This window comes from Pelecanus crispus, chromosome 9 (assembly GCF_030463565.1).
Source record: "Pelecanus crispus isolate bPelCri1 chromosome 9, bPelCri1.pri, whole genome shotgun sequence".
Taxonomy (NCBI): Eukaryota; Metazoa; Chordata; class Aves; order Pelecaniformes; family Pelecanidae; genus Pelecanus; species Pelecanus crispus.
The window spans coordinates 19,702,169-19,729,748 of NC_134651.1; the positions used below are offsets into that span (position 1 = coordinate 19,702,169).

At 38.1% G+C, this 27,580-nt stretch overlaps 1 protein-coding gene across 1 annotated transcript in view; it reads right to left on the reverse strand.

Annotated features, from left to right (window-relative positions):
• Positions 1-27,580, reverse strand: part of COL4A3 (collagen type IV alpha 3 chain) — a 64,189-nt gene that overhangs the window by 8,345 nt on the left and 28,264 nt on the right. Inside the window, exons 16-42 of the mRNA XM_075716415.1 lie at positions 25,320-25,364; positions 23,839-23,892; positions 23,404-23,445; positions 22,000-22,087; positions 20,855-20,890; positions 20,344-20,508; positions 19,126-19,218; positions 18,409-18,504; positions 17,984-18,054; positions 16,568-16,756; positions 15,458-15,626; positions 14,483-14,575; positions 13,304-13,408; positions 12,290-12,387; positions 10,737-10,887; positions 10,492-10,605; positions 9,548-9,715; positions 8,390-8,479; positions 7,662-7,796; positions 7,315-7,413; positions 5,688-5,777; positions 5,160-5,299; positions 3,993-4,119; positions 3,639-3,719; positions 2,556-2,654; positions 1,517-1,567; positions 319-504 (exon numbers count right to left, since the gene is read on the reverse strand). Coding sequence (XP_075572530.1) covers positions 319-504; positions 1,517-1,567; positions 2,556-2,654; positions 3,639-3,719; positions 3,993-4,119; positions 5,160-5,299; positions 5,688-5,777; positions 7,315-7,413; positions 7,662-7,796; positions 8,390-8,479; positions 9,548-9,715; positions 10,492-10,605; positions 10,737-10,887; positions 12,290-12,387; positions 13,304-13,408; positions 14,483-14,575; positions 15,458-15,626; positions 16,568-16,756; positions 17,984-18,054; positions 18,409-18,504; positions 19,126-19,218; positions 20,344-20,508; positions 20,855-20,890; positions 22,000-22,087; positions 23,404-23,445; positions 23,839-23,892; positions 25,320-25,364 — 2,875 coding nt within the window. The remainder of the gene's footprint in view (positions 1-318; positions 505-1,516; positions 1,568-2,555; positions 2,655-3,638; positions 3,720-3,992; positions 4,120-5,159; positions 5,300-5,687; positions 5,778-7,314; positions 7,414-7,661; positions 7,797-8,389; positions 8,480-9,547; positions 9,716-10,491; positions 10,606-10,736; positions 10,888-12,289; positions 12,388-13,303; positions 13,409-14,482; positions 14,576-15,457; positions 15,627-16,567; positions 16,757-17,983; positions 18,055-18,408; positions 18,505-19,125; positions 19,219-20,343; positions 20,509-20,854; positions 20,891-21,999; positions 22,088-23,403; positions 23,446-23,838; positions 23,893-25,319; positions 25,365-27,580) is intronic.

Here is a 27,580-nt window from a genome sequence, read left to right on the forward strand (position 1 = left end):
ATGTCTGTAATCACACTCATGCTATCTCACTTCTTTAAAGTTGGATTTCAGCTGCTGTACAGACCACATGGGAAGAAAGCAAAATAATGCAATCGAGTGGACTGCAAAGCTTAGTTTTATTTTAATTTACATCATACTGCATAGACTATCACGGTGGTTGCAAAGGTAACATTGCATTAACTGGTAAAGGAACTAGCTGTTTAATTATGAAGCTCTCTTGGGGGAAGACCCCTTTCTACCTTGAGTTCTGGGCAGGCTGAATTCTGCTCTCAATTATCTGTATATCATTCAGATAAATAAGGAGTTATAACAACACACCTGGTCTTCCATCTGCACCAGCAATACCTCTATTCCCTTTTTGGCCAGTAATTGCCATGCCTGTTGCGCCTTGAAATCCAGGTAATCCCACTAAGCCAGGAGGTCCAATGGGTCCTTGATCACCCTGATGACCTTTCATACCTGGTGGGCCAGGAAAACCAGGCAGTCCCATGTCCCCTGTGATTCCTGCAAAGTATAAGTATTACGTAATGGGAGATCTGTCAAGATGGTAAGAAGATGTGACTACACAGAATATGTGCATTTATGATATTGCAAAGGTGGAATTCAGCCTTTTTTTTTTTTTTAGTATGGAGAAGTCCCCAAAGCCACCTTGCTACTGTAAAGCAAAATAGGTGTGAGAAGACAGGACTCCTGCAAGGTAGTGTAAACACTCTTTTTTTTTTTTTTTTTTTTTCTTTTTTTCTTTTTTTCTTTTTTTCTCCAAACCTGCACTTCAAAATTGTTCATATGAAGGAATAAACTTGAGGAGGGCAGAAAGACCAGAGCAGGGAATATTTCTTGATGCACAAGTAGAAGAAATGCTTCTCTGAGCATGAGAACTGGCAAATCCTTTTAAGCTAAATTTCAACTAAAAGCATCAATACGAATACAATAAAATAAAAGACTACTCCAAAAGGGTATTGTTCTAAGGTTGATCTTAGAGTGCATATGCATATGAAAAGAGAATTTTTTTTTTTTAAAAGTGAAGCAAATCAATAGATTTCTAACAGTACTAGAAATACAATGCAAAACCTAAGAAATGGGAAGAGTCCCCTTAGTCAACTGTTCATCGATAAAAGGGGGGGATGAACAAAATTAAAAGGCAATCACTGTAGCTTTCTTACAGTATGCTTAGTATTCAGCAGCATCATCTGCTTTCATTAGAACATACTCTGTTAATCAAATTATGTACCAAAATACAATTTTGAAAGCTCTAGGATGTGCATATCACCTTCACAAAACCACAGAAGTTAGCTTCTTCATTTCCCTTTTACAATAGTCTTAACTTGACAAGCAAGAACTCTTGACATTTCATATACAGCACCAAATCATTGATCAAAGCACAGAATCACTCTTGATTTCCTCTGACACTCTTAGTGCCGTTTCAAGCATCCAAAAGCAGGAGGCAACTTAAAGATGAAGATGATGATTCTGGTATTTAAAAATTAAGCTTTTGCTTTCTGAAAAGACAACTCACCTCTACGACCAGGAATACCTCGAAGGCCAGGGATTCCTCTCCCTGGTGCTCCTATAAAATATTAGGTCACGTTATACTCAAAGTCCTGAATAATTCTTGGAAAACATCGTAGCTGTCTAACATTTCATACCTTTGTTCACAATTCACTGAATCAAAACATAGATTTTAGTTATATGTAAAACATAATTTATTGGTTATTTCCATTTCTTCCATGCAGAAATATAATTTTAAGTTTTTCTTTATAGTAGGAACTCTTATTGGTCAATCATATTTGAGGTACATTCTACAATAATAAGCCTTGGGTTTTTTTCAGAAGAAGAAAAACAGAAGAAAAATCTGCATTTAACTTAGTTACTAAGAAAAATAAAGGAAGAAATGTAAATACCTAAAAAAGAAAATACATTAACAGTGATTACTTCAAACTTAGTATGAAAAAACCTAGAAAATACTATGAATGCCTTCTCAGTATCCTCTTTATACTAACATCCAAAGAAACACTTTCACTGTAAAACATGAAAACACTTTCTGTCAGAATTCAATGGAGGACTAAATCTATCTGTGGACCTTGATGACATCAGGAGTGACATTTAAATGAAAGATTTACAACCCAAGGGCCAGCCAGGTCATGGAAACCTTCACTATTCATGTAAGTAAACACTGCGATTCCTTTTATCTTATTTCCATGTAAGAGAGGAGACTCCTTTAAAAGGATTTTGGTTCTTTTCATCTCTTTGAGATTAAACACATAAGAACTGTTAACAGCAATACTTTGGCTCTTGCAGACATTAACATTTTAGGGGGAAAGTTATGACAAATCACATGTATAATAGAGCAGTGACATAGGCATTTGGGTTGTTAACAGCTTGTACAACAATTACATAGAAAAACCCGCGAATTATGTAAAAGTGAAAAACCTTCTACTTATAAACTTCTTTGGCTCCACAGAAGCTCCTTATTATTCCTTCCCAAATAATCCTTGTCAGTTTAACTAGGGAAAAAAACAATTGTAAAACAGAATGAAAATATTTCACTGTGTTACCTGGTTCTCCTTTTGCTCCTGGGGGACCAGGCATACCATCCTGACCTTGATTACCTCTTTCACCAACAAGTCCATTTTTTCCAGGGTCTCCAACAGCACCTGTGAATTAGAATGGACCACAATATAATTTTCACGTCTATTATTTTGCATTTCATATGGAGAAGATATGAGTCCCCTTTATTAAAATTTAGTAGTTCAGCTACTTCAAAGATAGATCTAACTGTGTTGGTATATAAACATTTGTAAAGAGCAGCACATAATTTTTATTGAGCTCACTGGACTTCAATGGATTTAACGCCCCCATTATTTTCACAGGCAATAACTTCCTGTCTTTCAAAGACATTTTAGGACCCTGCCTTTGATTTAACCCACACTGGTGGGAATCCATACAGGCAGCGTGGTTTCTCTCCCTACCTTTATTACAAATTCAAGATTTCTCTAAATGGGGAGCAGATTCTGATCTTTGCTAACTCTGCTAGTAAGTCAGTGCAAGTTCACTAAAGCCTACAAAACCACAACATCGTAATTTTGATGAGGATCTCTGAATATAAGAGCATTCAATGCTCTTTTTGAAGACAATGACTGGCACTCACTTTTATAAAGTCTGCATTGCATACCTCTCTGTCGCTGCACATTTACACACTCCCCCTTATGTATATTTTGAATGGTTAGATCTTTTCTGTTGCTTTAACAAACAACTGCAACTCTGTCCCCTCTTTCCACTCTACTTCATTTTCTTCTCCTCCTCATCTATTATTCTCTTTTAGGAGGCAGAACAAGCCTTTCTTACAATTGTGCGAATATCACATCTTGAGACCTCTGGATGAAAAAAAAAAAAAAAAAAAAAAAGGCAAAAAGCTTTACAATAGTGAAACAAAATTAAAACCTCTTGCCTCAGCTGAACTGGTAACTTTGAAAACAGGCTGTTAAAGACCTTAGCTGGAACCAGAGAAGGTACACAAAGCCAAGAACTAACATAACCAGAGACTGCAACTGCAACAGTTAAATTCTAAAAAGCTCAGAAGAACATCAACTGCCTCATTACAAAGAAAGTAATAATGGGAGAGATGCTATATACCATACCAGGAGGGCCTGTAATGCCCTGTTGTCCTGGGCGGCCCTGCCGTCCTTTAGCACCAATATCTCCAGGAGGTCCAAGCTTCCCTGTAAGAAGAAGGAGCGTGGGAGAGGAGAAAAGGCATTATCACTAGATACAGAGTTAGTCTGAGAACTTCGCTATCATTTCTGCTTCTGACAGCTGCGAAAGATCTCTAGCTGAGGTAAGCTAGCCTGGCTGCACTGACTACAAAGGACCTGTTCAGGTTTACAGCAGTTGAATATAAATGTGCCACCCCACAGGCAGCCTGTGTATTTTATTGAGAAACTATCCTCTAGAAGCATGTCAACATCTCGCCACCCCTTCAAAACAAAACATACCTGGTATTCCTGCACTTCCAGTTTCCCCTCTGATCCCTTGCGGTCCTGGTACTCCTTTAAGTCCTGGATGACCTCGGGATCCTTTTTCTCCTTTGCTGCCCAAAACTCCTGGGGGGCCTGGATCTCCCTGGGAAATATCAGTTGCACACAAACACGTAAAAGAATCACATTACATTAAATACATTACATTCCATGTTTGAATAATAGAAAAATCATATGTAATTTTAAAGGTTAAGTAAGTGTAATCATGGTTCCTTATGATTTTCAGACAAAAATCGAAGTAGACTAATATGAAGTCTTCTCATAATACCACTGATCCTTTAGACATAGCTAAGAAAAAACGATCTTTCTTTAATCTGTACAAATCAACTTCAGTCTTTAGATGTTTTCAGTGGCACACGGACTTCCCTTCAATTTTATTCTAACAGCTCCTCTTGATCCAAACATACATTCCTTACATAATATGCAGCTATATAAAATACTGAAAAGCATATTTTTCCTTGAATTCCTACTGACTTTCATGACAGTAATCTCATTGTGGCTAATACAGAAAATAAACAGATAATTTAGACAGATTACAGGAGTTATAGCACAGTTTACAGCCTCAACCACGTATTTCAGATAACCTCATATGCAAAAAGACTCCCAGTTGTTCAACAACCAGAATATGTGGAGTAAAACTGTATACAATTGACATTAACTCAGATACTGTTTTTTTTCTTAGCAATATACATTACTGAACATGATATATCTTGTGTAATGATAGTACTAGACTGTCAAAAACCAACAGTACACTTTTAGATTACAAAACTTTTGCATTTACTAACGTTATGTTTTTCTGTACTTTTTAATGTACAAGATTATTACTGCTGTCTTTTTAAGTGCAAGTCCTTGTTCTTAATGGAATAGCAACTTTTACAGAAACAAAGTTATTTTCAAGATGTTCGATCTTTACAAATAAGAAATTCTTGCACCAAGAGAAAAATGAAATATAATGAACTAAAAAAATTTCTCCTGAGTAATGACATAATAGAACTTTCATATTTCTTATCACTAACAAATCATCTACTTCTGCAAAGTGCAGTTCTGGCTTACATGTTGTTCTGTTTCTATAGTCAAAGGCTCTGCTTATTGCCTAATATGACAATGTTTCCATTGCCTTTGTACCTTTGGACCAGGTTCTCCTGGAGGCCCAGCAGATGGGTACCCAGGGTCTCCTTTGTTGCCTGGAAAGCCACCATAGCCTGGTGGACCAGGGTCACCTGGTGGTCCTGGAAAGCCTGGAGATCCTTTCTGTCCTTTTGGACCTGGAAAAGTACAGGTACTGATACCATTCTTAAAAGCATCATAATCACATACCGCACCTCATGTTTTGTGAACTACTGCTTGTATATTCAGATATTCATTCTTCATTAAAGTAATTTACACAGCCACTGATTTTATTTCTAAACACGTTAAAAAGAGGTACTTACATGTAACAATATATAAATTAAAGAAGTTATATTTCATTTAGAGAGAGGGAGAACCGCATTCTGCAAGTCAAGCAAATGCTGGGGTGGTGAGAAGTCTATAGGTACTGCAAAGAATAAATCCCAGTCTAAGTATTGTGTAGTGCGCTTACAGTAACTGCTCAGATCTGTGCAAATGCTTCTATACACCTCTATGAATTTGTAATATGGCTTGATAGAAAATGACCTGGAATTCCCAAGTCCCCTTTGTTTCCTGGTGCACCTGGGAATCCTTGTCCTCCAGGAATCCCTGGAAGACCCATAAATCCTTTGACACCTGCAAGATGAAGAAATAAGTGTCATCTTCACGTGTTTGCTTTAGACACTGGCTGGCTGGCAGAGCTGTCATGAATACAGAATCCTCTACCACCCACCCTGTTGTGGTATCTTATTATTTTAAAAATCAAAATGCAGCCAAAGTATAATTCTTCCTCGTGCCACAGACACAGATAAAATTATCACTATTGTTGTCAGAAAGTCAAGGAAATAACAAGCATCTTATGTATCAACATTGAAATTAAGGTTTGTTACCACAGCACTTAGGGGCAGCAACTGAAATATATTTTTGCAAATTTTGATCATGATCATGAATTTGTATTTATGCACTGGACTCTCTCCTTTCATTGTCCCCCTGAGTTCAGTCTGGTTTCTGGGAATGTGACAATCACATTATTACTTACTCATTATGCACTTCTCATAACTAAGTAAAAACTAAGTATACACTCAAGAGCTTTTTCTTCTATGGCTTAGGCACTTCCCCCCCCCGCCCCCCATCTTCAGCTTAATTTAGCCAAATTAGCATTCAGTTTACTGAATACAAGATCTAGTTGCATCTAGAATGTCCAGATCTCTAAATTCCAAGGTACTAGCAACACCTGAACATTTAGACAGGTGAGGTCTTATCTTCTGCCATAAAAGGTTAGGGAGTAGTGGAGTGTTCACAGTTTTTCCTGTGATGGCTACACTGCAATGACTATAAAGGATGTTAATGACAGAATATAGCAGTGATGCTTTAATGACATATAGCACAGATAATTGCCATCATGAGAAGAGCCGTTTTGATTACAAGTTTAAAATTATTTCTAATTGTCACCATTTTTATGTATCTAATTATAGTGTCATACGCTTTTCTAGAAAGAAGTTCTCTCAAAGAATCAAAAATACAGAATACAGAGAAGTAAAGATGTTTTATTAGCATTGATTTGAAAAAACAGATGCATTGTCTCACTCAAGAGTCAACACGTATCATTATGTATGAGGTTACAGTAATGGCAGAGCAAAACTTTGTGAAATGGCTTAGGTAGGTTTAAAATTTATGCAGGTTCTTTTTAAGTCTGCTTTTCACTGAAGACTGGTAACTTTCGAAATATAAGCCAAACATGTAGGCTTTAAAAAGGGAAATAGAATCAATCTGAAATAAAAAAACCTTTTGAAGTGTTCACATTTTTTAATTCTTACTTTTTTTTTATAATATTGGGAATTCAAACTTCACTTTTATAAATACCAATTTTTATTCATTGGCCTCATCAGCTTTTAGATTTTAAAGTTATTAATATTCAGGATTTAATATTATTTTCTATTTATCACCCCCAAAAATGGTCTATATTTGGAAGGAAACAAAAAATTATTTGGCGGTAGCTGCTACGATTTGCAAATAGCAGATTTTGAAATTGCTCAGTTTCAGAATTCTCAGAAAAGCTTCAGAGTTAATACAGAGAAAGTAGTGCTAGAGCCGAGTTTAGGTACTAGGATTAAGGTAATAGTATCTCTGCCTTCCACGTGATACAGTAATTTTCAATATACATATTCCATACCTGGTAGTCCAGGTATTCCTTCAGACCCGTCAAGACCTGGGGGACCTTCCACACCGGCATCTCCTTTTTCTCCTCTTAGACCCATTCTTCCTTGAACTCCTAAAACAAAGTTTCATTAAAAAATATTACAAAACAACATCTTGTTAAAATGGAAATAAATATTCCGTGTAATATCCAACTATCCCATAAATAAAAAGGCAGTTACAGTCTTCAGCAATAATTATTTCAAAGCCATGTGAATAATCTCAGTAGTAGAGTCGGTTTCTTCCATGTTTTAGAGTCCACTGGAACTGCAACATAGATGACAACCCTAACTAGTTTTGAATGACAGAACAATTAATGTGTACCTTTTAAGCCTTGTTCTCCTTTAGTCCCAATACGAACCAAGGTCTCGGATGGTCCAGGAAAACCTTTATCACCTGGTTCACCTTTTGCTCCAAGAAACCCTTTTCTTCCCTTTAGTCCTGGGAAGCCAAAAGAACCTGCAAGAAAATATAATGAAATTTTCTGAAGAAACCTGACTAGACAATAGCATAAAGGAAGCAATGACACTCTTGTCTTCAAGGGCAGCTACATATGTAAATATACATTCCAAATCAACAACCTAAACTAGCTTCTTAATTACTCCAGTCATCAATAAAACATCTATGAGCAAAGATTATGTCAAGAGATGCTAATTATAAGATTATACCTATAGTCAGTATAAGAAATATCTGTGGAATAGATATAATAATGGTATTTGGAACATGAATGGGATAGCAAAAAACACAGAGCAAATAAGGTCTCTGCTCTTTATTTAGCAAATCACCAGCCACTTTTACAAATACCAATGAAATAGAAAAGGTAGCAATTCAAAACTGCTAAAAAAAAAAAAAAAACAAACCAACCAACATTGTCATTCGGTCTGTAGACTGCACATATACAGAAGTCAAAGATTTACCAAGACTCAAAGAAATTCAGTATGACACACATACTCAGGAGTGATAATGTACATCAAGATGGATCGCAAGACTACTTCAGCATGGAAGTTCCTATATTCTAGGTAATAATAAAGGCAGATACTATGGCCACTTGCCTCTGACACCCGGGTTGCCTGGTCTTCCAATCATGCCAGGGGGCCCAGGAATTCCTAACAGGCCCATTATACCTGGCTCTCCCCTTGAGCCTGTGGAATGGAAGCAACAGGAACATATTTGTTAGTATTTGATCAGTGAAACAGAACATTACTTCAGAAAGCTACACAAGTGCCTGTCATTTAAGTGTTTAATTGCCTGTTTTATTTTTTTCTCCGCTTCTATAACACACTGTTGAAGCCAGTTTTCTAGTCTTCAACCACATGAACAGCACTTACACACACAGTAACTCCCAAACTACCTAGATCAGTAGCTGCAACAGCTTCTATCAATGAACAAAATAACTGACAGTGAGGATAATGCGTCTGAGGTATCCACACAAGGATGGGAGACCTGTCATGGGATGTTCTGGCTCAGGAGCTGAAGACCAGCTGGGACATGACAACTCCCCTCAAATGACATCAGAAACCTAGGTTCGCGCAATCAAGTGCTACATGTTTATCATTAGTTTTATACATTGTATATATAAAAAGGTATGTACCATCTCCTTCCCACAGAATAATGCAGGATTTGATAGTAATGAAAAATCTTTGTTAGAATAAGAAGCATTACATACCTGACTTCTTTTATTGTACAAATCAAATTTAAACATATTTCTGAAAAGAAACCTACAGGGATTACCTACCTTAAAGTTAGCTCTGGTTAACGTGACAGAGTTTGATCTGACTCAACTCTGTCAGACTCAAGATATGAACTTGCTTTTTAAGAAAAAGAAGCTAGCATTAACAAGCTATCTGTTTGAAAAGGGATGCTGACTAAGAACTACTAACCACTTTACACTGCCATTATGCTGGGGAGTTGCTTTGAATGTTAACTAGTTCACGTCCTACTGCAAGGACATTACTGTACAAAAACCAATGGAAGGCAGCCTTCTGTTCTCAGAAGACTTACAGAAAATTCAGTACTATGTCATGACAGCTTCAAGATAGGCTCATCACTCAGGGAATGGTAATTTATTTGTTTTCCATATAGATCTCAATGATCTATGAAAGCTGTTGATGGAAAAATATTTCAGCATCTTCAATTTGGAAAAGCAAGACTGACACCTTTTGGCAGAGACTGACAATTTCTGTCAAAACAAGTATTTGGGGAATCCTTACCTGGCACACCAGAGATTCCTGGCCTTCCAGACTGTCCCTTGGGACCAGGTAATCCTGTATTTCCCTGAAGACCTATTAGTCCAGGTTCCCCAGGCTTTCCATAGATTCCTGGGATACTCAAGCCAGGAGGACCGAGTTTTCCTTTTGAACCTTGCGAACCTCTTCCTCCTAAGAAAAATGCATGACAGTGTATTATGGTACATCTGTCTGGAAAATAAACCTTCATCTCTATCTTGCCACCATGAGCATGAAACTCTTCTTGAACTCTGCCTGTTTGGGGACTAAACATTAGATCTGTAAAACAACATACATGTTCAGATAATCTTAAAAGAGTTGTGCTGGTGGTTTTTTTTTTTTTTTTTTTAAGGGGGGGAAAAAAAAAGGCAAGAGTAGGCAATTCTGTTTTCTCAGAAAAAGAAGAAAAAAACAAACATGAAAACCCCACCAATTCTGCATTCATTCTCAAAAAAAATCCTTTTGCAATCATATATAGCAGAAGGACTGTGCTGGGTACCTGAGTGTCTTCCTCTTGGAATGGAAGTCATATGCAGTATATGCAGGTACTTTTGAGTCCCTAAACTGGTTTTCTGCCTACCTGAGCTCTTCCGGTTTTGTTTCTTTATCAATCGCATTGCACCAAGGAATCCAAGTTCAGCCTCATATAGGGGACATGACTAAAATACCCTTTTTCCTGCAGAAGTTGGGCCAGTTTGTGATTACTCTTTGTACTATACAATGGAATCTGAATCTTAATCCATCTTAATCAATGCATGTGTTTCCTCCCATCTGCAGAAAGTGTATCTTGTAAATGGGCTCACATTTTCTCAGGTACTATCCTATAACCAATATCCAAAACCAACTTCAGCTCCCTCAGGCCATTGGAAGGCAGAAACAAAACCCAGACCCACCCAGCCAAATAGCACATTGAATTCAGAAAGTCCTACCTGGTGGGCCTGCAGCTCCCTGGCCACCTGGCAAACCTGGCAGGCCAATAAGACATTCTGCAGGTTTCCCTGGAAAACCTGGATCTCCAGGAACTCCTGGTGACCCACGATCTCCTAAAAGAAAGGAGACTGGATTAACAATGATTTAAGTAGAAGTTTCAGGCTTTGAGTGAGCATTGTTTGACTTGGCTTCCCTTTCCTTAAAATGACTTGCTGTACTCCTAGAGCTTGTTTGACAACAGTACCTCTTAGGCCATCATCACCATCATGTCCAGCACGCCCTGGTAGGCCTGGAAGTCCTGGAAATCCAGTATCACCTTTTGAGCCAGGAATGCCAGGACCTCCTGGTGAACCCAGTCTACCTGGCTCTCCAGGAATAACCATGCCTGGGTCACCCTGCAACACAGAGAGAAATTTAAACAATCCACATGTACTATGTTTTGCAAATCTGCCAAAATATTTTCTCCACTGTGTGATCAATTAACTTCTTTTATTAGGGTAATTTTCTCCATTCTCTGGGCATCTTTCACATTATAATTTTTAATGGCTCCAATTCAGCAGACCACTGGATCTTACTTATTGACCAGCTGCACGTTCCATACCAGAGGAATAATTAATCTAGACAGCTTTTGAACTCTGTTTCCTAACTCTAAGAAATTGCTACTGAGCAATGCAAGACACTTCCTTCTATTTGGGCTTTACTACATTGTGGTGCTTGCTGTAGCTGTGAAAAGCTTTGGACCCGTATCTGAAAATTTGGTTGAAGTTTGTGCAAATACAACTTTTCCTTTATCTTATATGATAGTCACATTTTTATCAAATTATTTATTTAAATAATGAAGGTCAGCACCCAGATGTGTCTCGCAATACTCAAAGTCAGTTCTGGGGTTTTTGCAATCATTCTTCTGAACATTGTTTTCCATGAAGACTGTTTTATCACAAATGTCCCAAGTCTATTCCCTGAAAGGAAAGTTTGAATTGTTTTTTGTTTTTTGGCTGACTGAACTGCTGGTTGTTTTGAGTACGAGTGAATCAATATATTTGTAAAACAGGTCAGTAGAGCTGAGCTCATAGCAGTCACTGATGATATACTTGGACCACAAAGGCCACTCAACATCCAGCTGTTCTGCGGTATCAAACACAGACTAAATAATAATTAAAAAAAAAAAATCCACAATGCCAAACACCACTCATGTCAAAAAACCCACACAAAAGAATGATATATGAGCACACAAAAAAAGAAATGCTACCTTTTCAAAACATTTAGGTGTCGTTATTTGTTCAAATTTGAATCCTGATTACAGAGTAGTCAAGAATCCTACATTTACATATGCCATCAATAGATTAGCTTCTGTTAATCAGCAAGAGTGGCTGCAGTATTACCTCCAACCTACTTCCTTTACACTTCAATTCAACAGACCACTTGCTTAAATTAAAAGCCTACTTACTTGTCACTGACCTCCATCAAATACGTGCTTAATTGCAGTTTCTGAATAGTCATCTTTTCAGAAGCTGTGGCCTTAATTTTTTGCTCTAAACAACGCAATATCCTTCGTGTGCTCTGAAAATTGAAGTACCAAAACATCCCAGACACTTGGAGTTCTGAAATTCTGTGTCTGAATTTAAAATTTTGGCTTGAGCCCCTTTATATATAAACAATTTAATTTCATAGTTTGTGCATCACTGGTCAGGAAATACAGGAACTCCTATATTCTTTACACTTCTTAATTTATTTGGTCAGCATCACATTTAATGAATGGGACCTTTGGAAAAGTCTGTGCTGTATTTCTAACCAAACCTTTTCTCCCGGTTGTCCTAGGTTTCCAGCTCGGCCTGGATCTCCAATCTTTCCTTCACAACCTGGTGACCCTCTGCCTCCAGCAAGTCCTTTATCTCCTGCAAAAGGAATTAAATGGCAGTACAGATACTATGGTTATCACCTTATTTTACAAATGGTTATCTGTATGCATGCAGTTATGAGCCTCTGACACTGAAGTAGCTTACATGAGCTGAAGAGAGCATCTTTATTTCGGAGTTGATGTGACACACTGCATCTTGTTCCTTACATATTCACACAATGTTGACTGTAACACTGCTTGGCTACTTCCTTCAAATCAGTTATTTATCATGACTTTTTTTTTTTTTTTTAAAAGTGAAGCTATTCCGATGTCAGTTCCCTACTGTTTTCTTTAACAAGGAGCTTGGTAGTAGTTTTAGTATCAGAGCTTTCTTCCCCCGCTGCCCCCACCCTCCCTCCCCGTCCTGACAGGATTATGAGAATAGTTCTTAGTATTTCTAGTGTCCAAAGACGGGTATGGCTTTGCATCACGAATGGCCAAATTTGCAGTATTCAAAATGCTTTCTATTCCCAGCACATTAGAGTAGGTATTGCATCGTACATAACCAAAATTGATTAAAAATAAAGTGTTGACACTTATACAGCTCTGTCTCTGTAACACATATCCAGGTAAAGAGAATCCATCTGAAGTAAGTGTGGCACTCAGAGGAGCTGCACCTGTTTGGGCAGTATTCCAGGAAGCACCAATGTCTTTTAAAATATTTTCCTACTGCCAGCTTTGATACTTGATTCTCTGAAATACTTCAAAAAGATTCAAACTTGCAATTTGTAAGGCTGAAGCAGTAAATTCCAAGAGTGCTAAAACCACTTGCCTGCCTGACTAATGTTCATTGATTTTTTTTTAACTCATTGATTGTTTTTATTGTAGACTAAAAAATAGTAATTTTGGGGGGGGTTGGGTTTTTTGGGTTTTTGTTTTGTTTTTTAAGATGATGATCAAAAAGACTATTTTACCTTTTGGACCCGGGTTTCCCGGAAATCCAAGCCCTGGAAAGCCTGTGTCACCTGTTGGCCCTGGATGTCCTGAATCACCTGGCTGACCTCTTGCTCCAACCCTACCTGTACAAAAAAAATAAACAAACTGTGATATATCTTACCACATCAACATCAATACCACCATAGATTATATTAGAACTTGGACACTATTTCTCCGCCACAGCAGATTTTCACAGTTAAAGTGCTAACTGTGTTCACAGTATCAAATCAGGCATGAGCCTGTGACTTAAGTTTTTATGCAATCTGCCCAAATTCCAGACTTCTAGAAACAGCTACATGCAGCTACAAACCTTCTACTTCTTGAGAATATACAAACACTCTTTATAGGGGTGAGGCTTGGAATGGAAGCAACTGTAAGAACAGAAGCTACCACAAACCTGCCAAGAAATTTTCCTGTGCTATTCAGGGCAGCTTTAAGGACCATTGTTCTACAAAACCAAAGCAAAGATGCCTTATGGTTAGCCTGAATGTCACTTACTGTCCACTGTCCTTCAGTGCATTCAAAAATTCTGCAAAATTTAAAACACCAGCAACCAAAAAAATCCCACCTAGAACCCAAGCCCAAAACCCACCCAAAGAAGGAAACTCAGGTTATTAATATCTTAGAACAACGGTTAGTAACAGTCACATCAAAAAGGAACTAGGAAACTTGGTAATAGTTAATTTTTTGACTGTTCCCCTGCAAAGCACAAGAAGGGCCAAGGGCTTCAGCAAGATTAAGAATGCCTTAACCTAATTTTGTTCCTTCTGTTTTGAAGGTTGCAGCAGTCCCAGAATAACGCAGGACAGGCTTTTGTCAGAATTATACCAGAGGCACCCTTCCGGATATACAAGCTGTGGCATATGCACCAAATGTTTCTGGTTCTTGGAGGAACCAAGTCATAGCATAGGACTGCTTGGAATCTCTGCCACACTGCACACCATGGACATGGCCCTGTGTGCCCTTCCTATTCACATCCACTTCCCCTAGTTTTCTTGAAAGGGAATGTTACAGCTAATTCCATAGTTTCTGTACCACAGAAATCCTTTTTATAGTTATTTCAAAGTAACACAACAGTTTTATCTGGCCAGAGTGGGGAGAGAAATCCCAATCAGATTATCTCTGATTTTTACTGTATTTAGTGTAGATGTACTCACCAGGCACACCTGGGGGTCCAGGTGAACCATCTGGTCCTTGAGGTCCTGGTAATGCAGGTAGTGGAGTTCTCCTACCAGTCTCTCCTTTCAGACCTTCAGCAAGTACATAAGGAAAGATTACAAAAGCTTGTAGTTTGGCAATATATAATCTTAAGCATTTAAAAACATTAGTGATCAATCTACTCAGTTAAAAAAGCAGTCTTCTACAGTTTCTGTATTTCTGAAACTCCAACAGACTTTGAAAAGCCTTCAGATCCTGGCTTCATCAAGCACAAGAATTGTACTGACACCAAGCCCACTTGCAGCTTTCGTCTCAGCCCTCCTGGTCTACTGGAGACCCAGAAAAGGAAGCACAAAGCAGGAAAATTATGCAACTGAGAAATGCTTAATCTGCAACTCCGTTTCATAAAGATTTAATGGGTATTCTCTTTAGGAACCTTGACTGTATCTGCTGTCCAACTTTTGAGTTCTTCCAGATTATGCTTGCCTATAAATACATACACTGGTGTGTTTTCAGCACTCAGAAATGATTAAGTCCTTCATATTTGTCCCTGATGACTTAGCTCACACTAGTGATGATGACTGGATACATACTTAAAGACTTTGTTTCTTCATGACGAGGAGAGTCAAGCACTGGAGCGGGATGCCCAGAGATGATGTGCTGACTTGGTCCTTGGAGGTTTTCAAGGCCCAACCGGATAAAGCCTTGAGTAACTTCATCTGATCTCACAGCTGACCCTGCTCTGAGCAGGAGTTTGGACTAAAGACCTCATAGGGTCCCTTCCAGCCTCAATTATCTTACGATCCTAAGACTTTTGCTATTATCTCCAGTGGGACCAAAGTTGGAACAATGCTGTGGAAATCTCATCCCAAGAAAAACTTCCTATGTTCCACAAATTATGTCTTTGACTCCAATCTATCTCTGCAATTTCAATCAAGTGCTCTTTAACATAGGTAAAACAGGAAGTTACAAACCAGCTTCTCCAGGTAATCCAGGTGGACCAGGTATTCCTTTAGAGCCTTTGAAACCTCTTATTCCTTGTGGTCCATACCCTGGCAGTCCAGGAAGCCCCAACTCTCCAGGAAGACCAAGACTGCCGGGCAATCCAGGTAGTCCTCTATCTCCTTTGGAACCAGCCAATCCCTATTAACAATTACACATGTGTGTATACCAAGCATTACTTGCTTTCCACACCAGCTTTCATAACAAAATGCCTGATTCTCTGACTATAAAGTTGCATTACTTTAGCAACAGAGTAGCTCTGCTAATTTAAGAGGAATTTTTCCTCTGATTTACTTGTGATCAAAGGAATATAAATTTTAATATCAACGGTTACAAGGAGAGGGCTATTAAGAGTGAAATTGTACAAATAAATACAACAGCTTGATTTTTCAATTGCTATGGCATGACACTGCACACTTTTTTTTCTTTGTAAAACAGGTTTGATTAAAAAAAACAAACCAAAACCTCAGCTCTGATTCTCCTTGAATACTGTCAAGTCTGGTTTAGAGAGTTACATCTGAATCACTTCTACAGTTTCTCAGCCAACATGACAATAATTGTTACTTTTTGTTTCTGCTGAGCAAAGAGCTCTGCCCTAGCAATTCTAGTTTTATGATCAGTCCTCCCAGCTTTTGTGGTTGCTCTCAGCCCTGACTGAAGATTAACTCCTAAAGACTGAACAGAAATTATTTAATTATTATTTCCTTTAAAGCATTATAAGTAGTCAGGAAAACTGTCTTCTTTTTTTTTTAAAAAAAAAAATCTTATTCGTCATAGGAATCCAAGACAATGCTCCAATATAAACATGGAAACTAACACCACAATAGACTGCCAAGGTTTTTCAGCAATGTGTATCTACACTAGCCTCATCTCTCTGGTATTACATAAGAATATTTACTCTCATTCTTTCATACATATTGGTTATGCATATTGATTGCTATAGTTGAGCATAATACCCCTAAGTCAGGCAGAGGATACTCACTAAAAGTATTTGAATAGCTAAAACAGACTGTTGTACAACATATAAATACTGACTTAGGTTTTCATGAATTCTATATTAATTGCAAACAGTGCATACCCACCTCTTCACCTTTAGAACCCTTGGATCCTTTAGAGCCAGGTCTTCCTGGAAATCCACTTGAACCTTTTCTTCCTTTGTCTCCCCTGGCTCCTGGATCACCTCGCTCACCTTTTGGCCCTTCTGGATACACATATCCTGGCTCTCCTTTCGATCCTTTATGTCCTTGATCTCCTCTAAAACCTGGAGGTCCCTGGAACAAAGCAATCAAAAGAATTTCTGTGCTAGACATATGTCAACTGTTTTCAAGCTTTCTTTTTTTAAATTAAACACCTGGGAGTGGTTCTCTTTACTCACTTAATGGCACACTTCAATGAACGGGGTTTTTTTTTGTTTTTTTCTTTTTCTCCTGCCTTTACTCCTTTTGGCTTTGATCATAATTTCATTTATACTACTATAGGCAGGAATAATGCAGGATCATCTAATGCATCACATTGTTAGCTACCTGGTTGTGCTTTGGTGGCACAAGAAGGAAGACAAGAAAGTACCTTAAAATCTAATTAGAGATTTCTCCTCCACATGGAAGTATCTCCCCAGGGACACTAACAGCCACAGTTGGCTCTGTTCATAGTTAACTTCTCTCCCTTCTTTCCCCCTCATGGTACAAAGTGGGTACTCTATCCCAGCCAAAACCAGCACAAGCTGAAAGTATACTGGGCTCTAGTGATCTTGGGCTCATGAACTCTTGGAAGTCTTCTGGAAAAACCTGTTAGCAGACTTGTTCATTCTGCATCTGTATGGCAACCACCACAATGAATACTTGTGCATGACCTTTTTTTATTGGACAGCGCCGACTGTAATTTCCCACAAATAATTACTACTACAGGCACAAGATAGAACAATCAAGTGGTCTGTTTGTGGCAGCAGGTGTCAGCCTTCCCCCTCTATAATGTTTCCCAAGAGGGAATGTCCTTTGCACCCCTGAAGAGGGTATTATGAGAAGCAAGTTTCTCTGCAGAGCTGGGGCTTTAGCAAGTCCTGAGTATACTAGAAACAAGAGATGCAAGAAGTCTGATGACGATCACAGCACATAAAACTCTATATATGCTTTACAGCCACTGCCATGATGATAGAATTAGGTAGATGAACAGAAGTTAACTGTGAACTACCCATACCAGGCAGAAGAAGCAGTCTAGCCATCATGAAATACAGCACAGGTTAATCACACACACAATTTACCTGCCTCACTGCCTGGGCTGAACTTCTTGCTGCACTGAGCAAAACAGGCTCATGCAAAGCTAGGTCAGCTATGTCCACATTACAGTCTCTACCTAGGCCTCCCATGCAGACACATTCATTATTACAGAAAGAAAAATGTTGAGATCACCCAGTATGACACTGCATGTAACACCAGCCATGAGGTTTCTCTGAAATAATTCTTATGGGATATGAAAAATAATCTGAAAAACCCAAGTCTTACTTGAGATCCTGGAAACCCTGGTGCTCCTGGAGAACCTGGAGAACCTTTTGGACCTGTTGTTCCTTCTCTACCTGTAAAAGAAACATACATATTTTGTAAAGAAAAATGAAAACAAGGACATAGATTTTGACAAGCTCCGATAATCACACCCAGCATTGAATGTTTCTGCTTGGTACGTTGACTGCGTCATCATAGACTGACCTGCCTTCAGGCTGCACCTAAGCCTATTAGCATTCTGACTTCACCTCTTTTAGGGCTTGTGCTCATATGAGTGCATGGAGTTGCACCAGGCTCTCACACCCATCACAACCTCAGGGCTAGTTCAAGGACTGCATGCTGCAGACAGGCCCATAACTGATTCTCATGCTAAAAGCAAAATCATTGGCATTTCCTACTATCCTGTTAGAAACAACAAGATAATTTACCAGGCATGCCATCTTGGCCACGTGGCCCAGGAGAACCAGGAAGACCAGGTATTCCTGGAATATAGCTGCAATCAGTACACATGTGGGCTTCATCACCTAGAATGAAAATAATTCATTAGTTGTTCCACAGCAAGTCATTCCCAAGCTTAACTAATGTGTTACATAGTTTGTTATAGAGGATGGCTTAGACCTTTTGGCCAGAAAGTGGTAGGAACATGGCCTTAATTTTGTCGGAAGATCACTTCCAACACAGTACAAATTCTATCAAAAGAAGAAAGGGACATAGGCCTCAAACTAAAATGGCTCCTTAACAGCCTGTGTAACTTTAATGACTCCAAGTGGCAAAGCAATTCAGCATCTCCTGTGGTGATGTTTGCAGAAGGAACCTTCTCTCAGAGAACAACCGTTAGTGTTGGATACAACAACAGGAGAATATGAAAACCCTACCAATCTGTAATAATTGTTTGTTCCAGTGAAGATCTACACCCTGGTTGCAGTGCTGTACAACTGGTGTGCAGCACTGGCACATGCACTGCTCTTTCAGCTGCTGTTTACTGTAAGGGAAGGAAGACATCTTGCTACCTGTAATGAATTTTCTTAAATCTCTGAATTCATCAAATGGCTTAAGAGATAAATTAAATTCAAAATTCCATGAGGATCCATGAAGATTACTGGATTCTACCATCTACTTCTGAGTCATAGTTTTCTGAAACTGACCTTTCATGCCAGTATCTCCTGGAGGTCCCGGAGGTCCTGTACACCCTGGCTCTCCAGGAAGTCCAGGCAGGCCTGTTCTAAATGTTACTCTACCTGTTAATGAAATGAGCGTGGCACCATTACATCAGTAGACTATTCAGACAATTCGCTACTTGCTAAGAGAGAAAAAAGTTGCAGGGATGAGCTGGAAACAGTATTCTGACCCTTATGGGTCCCTTCCAACTTGAGATATTCTATGATTCTGTGATTCATTTAAAAGAGAGCGCTACCTGGACAAATCCAAAACACCTGTAACTGGAAGTACTTGAGGATAAATATGGTAATAACAAAGTAAATCTCAGCAGACTGCTGGATCCATCTGTCTAGCCTTTAAAAAGCATAGTCCCTTCTGGGGAAAGTATTTCCATTTTATTTGAATCAACAGCAACACTCTTTCTTTTACCAGGAATGGAAAGGAAACTTTTCTTTTAATCCTAAATTATTAATGCTGCTTATGTATCCTTGACAGAAATATTCTGGTGTATTTACCATTACTTTAGAAAAACAGAACATGCATTGAGCTCTTCCTAAGGTAATATATTTGGGGGATAGATATATTTTTCAAAGAGAGAGAAAAGAGAAGCACTACATTGGTATTGGTTCAGAAAAACTTGGTTTGGCCATACCACATATAAAAGAAACATGATGCTGTTGGTACTCCTAGTTAAAAAGATATTCCTAGTTAATACATTTTCTAGAAGTTTTACAAACTGCTACTGCTTTATTTTCATGCTGCCAGAACTTCAAACCTGCTCTAAGGCTCACTAAGACCTCTGGAGGCATACACATGATTTCTCTAGCTTTCAGATTAGCCCCTTCTGAATTTAGTTTTACAGATTTACTACAACTTTTGGAAGAACTGATTTTAAGAACAGATTTTCTCTCATTGGTCTTTCCTGGTTTTATGTAGCAGATTTGTATAGTCACAGTTATACAAAAGGGTGGGAAATCTATATACTGGGAAGTCATTCTATCTTCTCCACAGAAACTCATTAGCAATGGAGCACAGACCTTCACTTCATGAATATCCTAAACCAAAGTTTCCAAAGAGAAATTCTATTCAACCATATTACTCAAAATATACTCTATAAGTAATGTATTTACATAATCTCATACATTAGATATTGGGATGACTGTGGATTTTTCTTGTTCATTATCTATACAGTACTGAAACATCACCTGGCTCTCCTGGAGGACCTGGTAATCCAACAGAACCAGGTCTGCCAGTAATACCAGGTAGTCCTGGAGGGCCTACAATACACAAGCCCGTTTGTCCTTTCTCTCCTTTTGTCCCTTTTGGCCCAGGAAATCCTGGGGGACCTCTCAGACCAGGTCTTGACACACCTACCCGAAGAGGAAAAAATACAAAAAAGAAGTTAATGAAATCAATTTCAAAGCAAAGTAAGTACTCAACAGGATAAGTGAGAGACAAACATACCAAGTTCATCCCACAAATCTTTTTTTTATCTTGTAATATACTAAATAACCACAATGACAATGTAAAGACATTTAAAAATTATCTTTAACCTCTCTTTAAATACTTGGCCCACCAAAGCTTTTGGGTGACAATTTTTTACCATTTAGAGATATGTTTAAAGTCACCTGAAGTTAAGATTCCACAAAGCTGATTCAGTATAATGGGCAGGAAGAACAATGTATTTTATTGTTGGTACTGGACCATTACACGTACCTGGTCTACCAGCATCTCCCGGAGGACCCTGTGGCCCTGCAAAAGCAATGTATTTAGAACTTGAGTTAAACCACTGTATACTCTACAAAGTCACTACTCACTAATACTGTCGGCAAACTTTGGGCTTCTGCATTTTAAGCTTATTTTATCATTTAAGAATTTGGTTTTGTCTGAGTAGGCATCTACTACTTATGCAACTGTTGCATACAGACAATTCTCACTGAGATCTGGCAAGATATGGATGTTTACAACAGATAGGAATAGGATCCACTGCATTTGTCTTAGGTGGGGATGCACTCAATTACTTGAGAACTACTTACAGGCCTACAAACTGGCTTCTTTTTGCCACTATTATTTGCTCTAGTAAATATACCACTTCTTAAAAATGTATTAATACTTTTGCAAGGCTCAACTTTCCTGTTGCCATCCCTTGGAAATATGTAAGTAGATTTATAACAACAAAGACTATTCACTGAATGCAACACAATCACTTGGATACATAAATATTCGTAAAACTAGAACATCAAAACACAGAAGGCAAGAACTTGCTGGATGAGTATGAGATATAGCCTGCAAGATGCTGCCTCAGAGTTCAGCCCACAAGTCCTTGTTATATTGCGAGACAGCCGAAATAATAAATCAGTACATTTTATCTGGCCAAAATAAAATAAAAACTTGCAGATCTTTATTATTTTGGAATGATGGGCAATAAAAATGGCATAAGACAAACTATGAAAGCTACCAAAAAAAAAAAAAAAAAAAAAGAAAAAGAGAGAGTGAGAGAGAAAGATGCATGACCTTTAACAGGAGACTTACAGCCCTGCTGGTTTGTCTGTGGCATATACAAATAATGTGCTGATGCAGTAGTCCACTAAGGTCATGAGACAGGACATCAGTGAGCTTAGGTACTCAACTCAATTATCTGCACAAAGAAGTGTGCCAGCTTCATTATTTTTAAGAGGAGATACAGCCACAAATCAAAGTCTCAGGATACATTTCAGTTCTGCAATTTGATGGGAGTAATTTGGAAATACTCTTGTAAAGGCAGAAGCAGGTTGCTGGGTGCTCAAGAACCTAGCCTGCCATCAAGCCTTTTGAGTGGACAGCTCTTGCTAAAAGATTCTAGTTTTGATGTCCCAACTCACCAGGCATGCCACGTTGACCTTTTGGTCCTGGAGGTCCGGGGGGTCCTTCATCTCCTTTTTCACCAACCCTGTTATCGTAATACTCTGTCTTAAGAGAAAAGAAAGAATAGTAAGAATGAAGAGAGAAGCACAGTGCCTCATATTGAACATTTGGTTAGAACAATGTTATGATCTCATTCATAATTTTGATGTTGTGACACCATGAGACCTTTCTAATCACACGGTAATTACAAGCAGCCAGAAATGAAATCATAATTGTTATATGCAGATAATGCCAAGAGACCTGTACAAATAGATGGGGCTGGGATTTCAGCCCAATTCCTCAACTCCCAGAAAACTCCTCTGCCTGCAGATGCAATTATACAGGAAAGGTATAAGTTGGACACCCAATCACGAATATTACAGTAGCATGAAATAGAAAATACTCTTGAAAGAAACCTCTAGCAATCACTTAGTCTATTCCATCGGCTTATCTCTAGACAACTCTTTTAAATAATTATGCATGAAAACAGACAAAAATCAACTACTTAAATCACACGTGCACTAAAAAGTCATGCCTATAAAAATTAATACTTAATTTATTAAAGTTTAATATTATGATGCTTCAAAGTTTCTATAAATGACAAGCAAAATCAAAATGCAATTTGCTGTAACTCTTTTTTTTTATTTATAATCACAAATTTTTGCTCCTTTCTGGGTTATTTTGCATGGGCACCATTACTAGCAAATCAGTAGTATAATAAGTATTGTGCCTTGATATATAAATATCACACTGAAATTTAAATGGACTACTAATGCACCTATTTTAAAAGGAATAAAAGACTCCTTAAAATGAAAATTCAAAATTTTTACTTTTCTCCTACTGATTTTTTGAAAAGCAGTGGTTATTTAGTACTCTGTTAATATCACAAATGATTTAGCTTTTTACAAAGTTATTTCTTTCAAACAATTTGGCCAGAAGGTGTCCATCAGGTGCGCATGGAGCCTTTAAGAAAGCCACTAGCGAGACAGCATGTCTAGACAGAGAAATTGTACTCATAGCATCTTTTGCTTTCTTTAAAAAGTCTTCTTAGGGTTTTAAAATTAACACCACCTGTTCTGGAACTGATTAGAGATTGGTTTAAAAATTAACTCCTGTGAATTTTTGTAACTGTTCTGTACAGTCCAATCTCCTGCCAAAATTGCTGGAACTGAATGAGGTCTAACCTGGCCCTGATCAAGCATCCAGCACTACATGAAGGAAGATGGATCTCTGTGAGACTCCCAGCAACATCAGTACTTTGAGAAAGCCATGCCTCGATTAGAGCATCATGGGACATTCATTATAGCCTCATACAGTCAGATTGGCTTATTCCTATTCTAATGGTTTAGAAAAATGATATGATGAAGATAATTTATACTTACTCGACCACAAGCTCCAGCTGGACCAATGCTTCCTTTCATCCCCTTCATCACAGGACAGAAATGAGTTTGTTTATTAAAACCAATATATGACATGACATTTGGTACCTGCTGTTACTTCAGTACATTGCTCATAACATTAAAGAATAACTTCTGCTCCTGACCAGTCTCTCACCACTCATCTCTGTTCCTTACACAACTATTCAGCCACATACACCAAACATTACAGGAACACATCAGCAGGCATAGATGGACACCGGTTCAAACACATGATCTATTTCAGCTGACCCATCCCCTATTCCATGATATCATTACTTGTCATCTTTTCGGTAAAGTAAAACATACTGTATACACAGTGATAAATAAAATTATATAACCACCCCAAAACATACCTTTATCCTCATCCTCAAAAGTAACAACAAAACCATTAGACAATACCTTAGCTCCTTGCCTGCCAGTGAGTCCTGGTTTGCCCTGTTCACCCTTTTGTCCCTGCAGGTGACAGTACACAATTTTATGAGGATTAATCTTTTAGCACAGTCACCAGTAAGATCTAAAATGGACAGCTTTATTCTTTCATGGCGATGGCAAGGTGAATGCGACTTGCTCAGGGGAAGAAATCTCAGGGAAAAACTCAGTTTGGCGTACAGTTCCATATCTGTGGGAAATACTGCAGGTCTCTCATCCAAACCTGCCTTTATAATGGCACACCACCAATCCCAAGGTGGAGCTGCTCTGGATAGCACAAGTGCAGGAGACTGTGCCTGTTCTCCCTCTGTTAACTACTACGTCTGAAAGGGGAGAAACTGAACACAATGTGAGACTCTCACATTCAGCAACTCCCTCTCCCAGAACTTGGTCAGTCTGCATGATGGTGCTGATCTCAAGAGTTGTCAGCAAGACTAGGAGGGAAAATAGTGCAGACTGCTGCTAAGGCTTTCTGCAAGGGTATACAGGCAAGGAAAAGGAACTTCTCAGAGGCTTATGCAGTTGAATGCACTGCTAGTTAGTAAAGTTGAAATGGGAACAGAGCAATGACATGTTTTTGTCATGACAGAAAGTTTTCTTTCTGTTAGCAGAGGAAGTAGAGCTTTGCGGTCCATCATTCCACGTTGTCAGACTGCAATGTGTTTAGACTGTCTGCGAAGATTGTTTTGGCATGATGATGATGATGTTTTAGTAAGATATATATGAAATGGGCTATTCTGACAATAAGAATTTTGATAAGGTATTTGTAAGGTCACTGTGACCCTAATGATGTCATTAAAGTGGAAGTGAATTAAATATAAAAGAATTGATATTTAACCAAGTGAACACAGTATTCCAAATACCTTTGAATAACTTTAGCTTTTAAATTAGTACACGAACAAGATCATTTTGGTTATAAAATGGCATGTTTTAAGAATTTTATGATGACAAGATGACAGTTTTAATATCTATCAGTCATCTTGTTTCAGGCGAAGGCAGCTGTGACCTTGACAATAATTTTTCTTTGTAAAAGAATGGTTTTGATTCTAGTGATTAAAAATTATTAATTTTACTGCTTTATTTATGCTGAAGTGAAGGTATAACTCTTTTGCAAATATTTCAATGTGACTAACCAGAATTAGACTCAGTAGAATTAATTTTGCATAACCTGGACTGTGTCTCAAACTCATTAGATAGTCAGCAGCAAGCAACAGGTCTGTTTATTTTACACATCAGAGACAACATCTATGAACTGAGCCTCTCTTTCTTGCATAAATCTGAGGACATGGTATGTCCCAAGGCCAGCTGTGTGAAACGAAATGTTTCACAGTGTATGCAAATCAGCATTTTCAAACACATTCTGCAATGGGAAAAAGCTGAGACAGGAAGATATGACCATGATAAACAGATGACTATTACTTAGAAAACATTTAGAACGCTTCCTTCATTACCGGTAAGCCAGGTGGACCTGGGGCACCTTCTTTTCCGGGTTTACCCTACAAAGGGGAAACATAAAATAAAAGAATTAAGAAGATCAAAAGACAGGTCATTGCATTCAAAGAGCATAACAACTAAATGCTGTGCAAATAACTGTATTTTAGGTCTTTATACATTTTGAAAAGCAATTAAGGTTATTTTTAAAGTGTTCACTATTTCTAATCATAATTAATGTTCATAAAACTCTACAAAACAGGGAGTAAGATACTCCCTGGGCATTCCTCCTCCTGTGGTGGATTAGCTGAGGCAGACATTCCACCTGCACAAAGTGCCAGGGAAGTGCAGAAAGCCTGGTGCAAAATCTGGTCTTTGCAGAAGCAAGATGAATGATAAAACAATACAGCAGCTAGCAGCCCTTCTAGTGGTGAACATGGGAAGATACTGAAGGGAAACTTTTCTCTTACAGGAAATGGGGTTAAGAGATGACATGAAGAGAAATTATTTAATGAAAAACAATAGGGAGTGCACTTCAAAGGTACTGGAAGTAGGGCAGTAGACGGAAAAGTGAAAACAGGAGGCAGCATGCCAGAGGTATATGCTGTTTTCTGTGGTGCACAGCATAGTAGGCAGCTTTCTGCTGGGGTCCTGGCATCTAGTGTGGCAACAATACATGTTAAGCAATTCATAACAACGATAAAAAAGCAGAAGACAAGGCGGGGAGGAGAATGCGGAGAGAAACAGAGGGAAATGAAAGCATAATTCTGAATATGGATACCTTAATTGCCACCTTGAAGGCAGAAATGAGGAAAACCTGGTTCATTAAAATCCACAGCAGGAAGGTAGTGATAAGAGTGGGGTGGAAGATTATGAGCTCAGAACAACAGGGGAGAAAGTACATTTTAGAAATTTGTTTTTCACAGAATAAAATCAATGAAACCTCAAATAATTTTGAAAAAGATGACCAGACCATGAATTATGACGTAAGCGTCAAAAAACCCAGCAATACTCAAAAGATGGCAGAACTTAACCAAAGGCAATACTCTGGAAGAGAAGGGGAGCTGGAATGATGTCACCACAGGCCCAAAACTCACTTGCACAAAATACTCTTTTTTTCTAGAGTGTAAAATCCAGAGCCATTTGATATTTTGTGCTTACTGATGCAGTTTCAATAGCAAAAGGAAACATTTTGTTTTCATTTTAGAATAGCCAGTCAGTCAATGTCTTAACACTATTTGTATTTCCTTAGCATTCTTCAAGGTCAACAGGCAGAAAAGCAAGGGTGCTCTACTACCTCCTCCTCAAAGCAGGAAGGGAGAGGTGAATTAACAAGAGTTCTAAAAAATATTGCATGACAGGACAGAGCTTTTGCAAACAGAAGACATAATATGGAAGAAACACAGAACATGGAGGAAGAATAACACACACTGGATAACAAGAACTTTTAGTAATTTATACCAGTAACTCAGATATTAAAATTTTCATCATGTATAGGAATAATAAAAATAACAATCAAGTTGCTCTATAGCAGCATCATCATTATAGCACCATACAACTGAAGAAAGAGCAATCTACAGGTAGTACTGGTCTTGTCTTGCTACCTTTCCTTGTGGAAGAAAATTTATTGCAACCACAAGAAGTATGGGAAAAGTTTCAAAGTATATATGTTTTTTGACTGAATATTTAATTTGAAAATTATTTTTCTTAATATTGCTTCCAAAATCTATTTGGAATCAAAATGTTTTGATTTATTTGGATATTTTAGGGTTTTCCCCTATTTACATATTGGTAAACTGTTATGAATTCATACAGTTTTAGTTACTAAGAACCTGCATCTTTCATTGATTAGTTTTTATCTGAAAGTTTGAAAGCCATTTGAATGCAGAGTTGTACCTTTCTATTTAATTCTCTTCAAAATGTAGATATACTGAAGTAAATTATATTTTAATGTGTTTGCTTTTTAAAATAAACATATGATTTTTTTTCTCATGCAGCCATAAAATTATGTAACATACTATCCTGTTAACAGAGTAACTCTCTTATGACAACTTTCTTCACGTCTCCACATACCTGCTGGTTGAGCATACCAATTTAGAGTCTGCTGCCTTATGTAAACCCAATGTTTTTAATTCTCTTCTACATATACACTGGCACTATAAAGTCAGTATGTGTTCAGAAGAGCACTTCCCTGCCTCCACCCCCCTCCCCAAGTTTCAACAGCAGAACCTTTACAGCAAAACAAACAGAAGCGCATCCACCATCAACTGACCTTTACTTC